This window comes from Antrostomus carolinensis, unplaced genomic scaffold, assembly GCF_000700745.2.
Source record: "Antrostomus carolinensis isolate BGI_N321 unplaced genomic scaffold, ASM70074v2 scaffold1747, whole genome shotgun sequence".
Taxonomy (NCBI): Eukaryota; Metazoa; Chordata; class Aves; order Caprimulgiformes; family Caprimulgidae; genus Antrostomus; species Antrostomus carolinensis.
In genome coordinates this window covers 62,299-64,976 of record NW_010329280.1, presented here as the reverse complement: position 1 = coordinate 64,976, position 2,678 = coordinate 62,299, and the positions used below count along the sequence as shown (strand labels likewise).

At 37.9% G+C, this 2,678-nt stretch overlaps 1 protein-coding gene across 1 annotated transcript in view; it reads left to right on the top strand.

The window, feature by feature from the left end:
* Window positions 1-1,915: 1,915 nt before the first annotated feature.
* The window catches only part of LOC104528457 (adhesion G protein-coupled receptor A3), a gene marked incomplete at its 5' end in the record, with an annotated part of 8,549 nt that continues 7,786 nt past the window's right edge, over window positions 1,916-2,678 (top strand). Inside the window, 2 exons of the mRNA XM_029086073.1 lie at window positions 1,916-2,040; window positions 2,579-2,678. The exon at window positions 2,579-2,678 is cut by the window's right edge and continues 10 nt beyond it. Of these exons, the coding sequence (XP_028941906.1) occupies window positions 1,916-2,040; window positions 2,579-2,678 (225 nt within the window). The remainder of the gene's footprint in view (window positions 2,041-2,578) is intronic.

Here is a 2,678-nt window from a genome sequence, read left to right as displayed (position 1 = left end):
TACCCATCTTAACCTTAAAAACAGATTGTATATCACTGTGATTTTTCTTAAAACAAACTGAAGCTTCTTCCTAGTGTTCTGCTGTTCTTAGTGAATGCCAAATTCGTTCTCCTTTCCCCCAGCTCACTGTTGAACTTTGCCAACTCTAGAGATTTGAGTGACTTACTCAAATTATAGAATCATAGAATGGTTTGGGTGGGAAGGAACATTAAAGATCATCTAGTTCCAACCGCCCTGCCATGGCAGGGAGGTGAGAGGAGTTTCTGTATCCTGTCCTTTCTGAAAAATTATTTTTAATAGATTTTTTTTTTCCACTGATCTTAGTTAAGCGAATTTGTTTTACTTTGTGCTGAAAGGGACCGAAGGTTTCTTTCTGGTGTTTTTGTTGTGGGTTTTTTGGTTGTTTTCCCCCCCTGCAGTGTCCATTACCATTATGGAAGTGGAACTCTAGTAAATTGTAACTACATTCAAACAGAATTATTTTTACTTACTATTCTTGTTAATAAATGAAAATGATGCTCCTCAGGTGTTGTTTGACATACTGTCATGCTTTTACAGTCCAAGATACTATTTCATGCTTACTCCTTGAGAAGTATTTTGCAGGGTGTGTTCAGAAAACTTGAATGATGCTGAAGAGCTGTTGAATTCTATTTGCGTTACCAACTATCTACTCTGGTCAAACAGTAAAAATAGAATAACAGTCTGGTAGGAACATCTGGGTGTCATTTGGTCCAATTACCTGCTGAAAGTGTGATCAGCTTCAAAGTCGGATCATATTGCTCCAGGTCACATTCAATCAAACTTTGAGTATCTCTAAGGACAGAGATTACATAGTCTCTCTGGGCAGTATGTGACCACTTTCATCAGAATTTTTTTCCTGTGTCTAATCAGAATTTTCCATGTTGCTGATAATGTCCATTGCCTCTCATCATTTCATGGTTTAGCTCCAAGAAGAGTTTGACTCAGTCTTTATACTGTCCCAGTAGGTAGCTCAATATAATAATGAGGTTTCTCCCATCTTCCTTTTTTTCTTAAAGATGAACAAACTCAGCTTTTTCAGGCTCAGACATTGTGTGCTTCAGCCTGCTGGTCATCCCAGTGATCTGTTAGCTTGTCCCTTTCTTGTACTGGGGAGCCTCCAATTGAAAACAGCTGTACAGAGGTGGTCTCAGTGCGGTACAGAAGGGAATAATCAACCCACCTGCTTGCTGTGGTTTTGCTCGTACAGGGCCTTGGGCTGCAGGCTACGCTGCTGAATCGTGGTCAACTTTTGTCTACCAGTACCCTCAAGTGGTTCTTTGATTGTTTGCTACTCAATCCATTGCCCAGCTTGTATTATTGCATGCATGGGGTTATTCCATCCCAGATGCAAATCCTTTCACATTTTCCTTTGCTCAATTTCATTATGTTTTATCAGCCCATTTCTCTGGCTTACCAACATCCCTCTGAATATCCTCCAACCTACTGATCAGTTTCCCCAGTCTATAGCATCATCTGCAAACTAGGTGAAGGCACTTTCTGTAATGTTCTTCATGTTGAAGAAGATAATAATCATAACTGAAACACACAGTTCTACATGCTATACATCTAAGTATTTTGAGAAGAAGAAAATGGTATGTGTCTATAAGCTACTAATTTCTCTGTGTATTCAAGCGTATATGAAGTTTAAGTGTTCTATGGGATGTGTGACTGCATTTATAAAGGTCAACCAGAATAGCAGGTAATTGTGGAAGAAAGCCAGGAACATAGAATATTAAATAACTAGAGGGCTGGGGGCAGAGCGGGCAGGATAGGCAGAGATTTCATCAAGAAGGTTCCTGTTACTTCTTCATTTAGTGTTTCCTGTGTCATTCCCCCCACGCCCACAAAATGAAGAGATAAGGTGGACTAATGTTAATTTTGTTTTTGTTGTCAGGACTTGACAGGAGCTGAATTATATATGCAGCCAGCTGATCTTTTGCATCCAGTAATTTATGCCACTGCCATGGTTTTGCTGATGTGCCTGTTGATGATCATAGTCAGTTACATATACCATCACAGGTATGAATCAAAATTACTAGCCTAAAAAAATTAGTTTCACAGTGCTTAGTATGACTTTTTCTTTTTGATAGGAACATGTTATAGTAATCTGCATTTGTTGGGTTTTTTTCCTGTAAAATGTATTGATGCAAACAAACAGATAAGTAGTTATTTCATCTGTTCTTGAGTATGACAGTTTAGCTCTCGTAACCATGTATGTCTTCAATTCTTCACTTTTGCTTCATGATGAAAGAAGAGACCACTCACAAATCATGGTAGAATTTAAGAAACTGTTTAGCCTTTTACATTTCTGTTGATGTGAAAGCTTGAAGCCTAAAATTTTTGAATCAGGCCCCAAATAGTTATATAAAGCTAGTTAATAGGAGGGTGTTTTAATTTTTTGTGATGAAGACCAGATTATATTTGATTACAAAGTACGTGGTAGTCAGACAATCATTAACAGTAATTATATCTCATTTATCACAAGTGTATCTTCCTAGTTTCTGAAAGACAATAATGCAGCTGTGTTTTGTGTTTTCTAATTTGTTTCTTTTAACAGTGTGATCAGGATCAGTGTAAAAAGCTGGCATATGCTAGTTAATCTGAGCTTTCATATTTTCCTGACGTGTGTGATGTTTATTGGAGGCATAACTCAGACC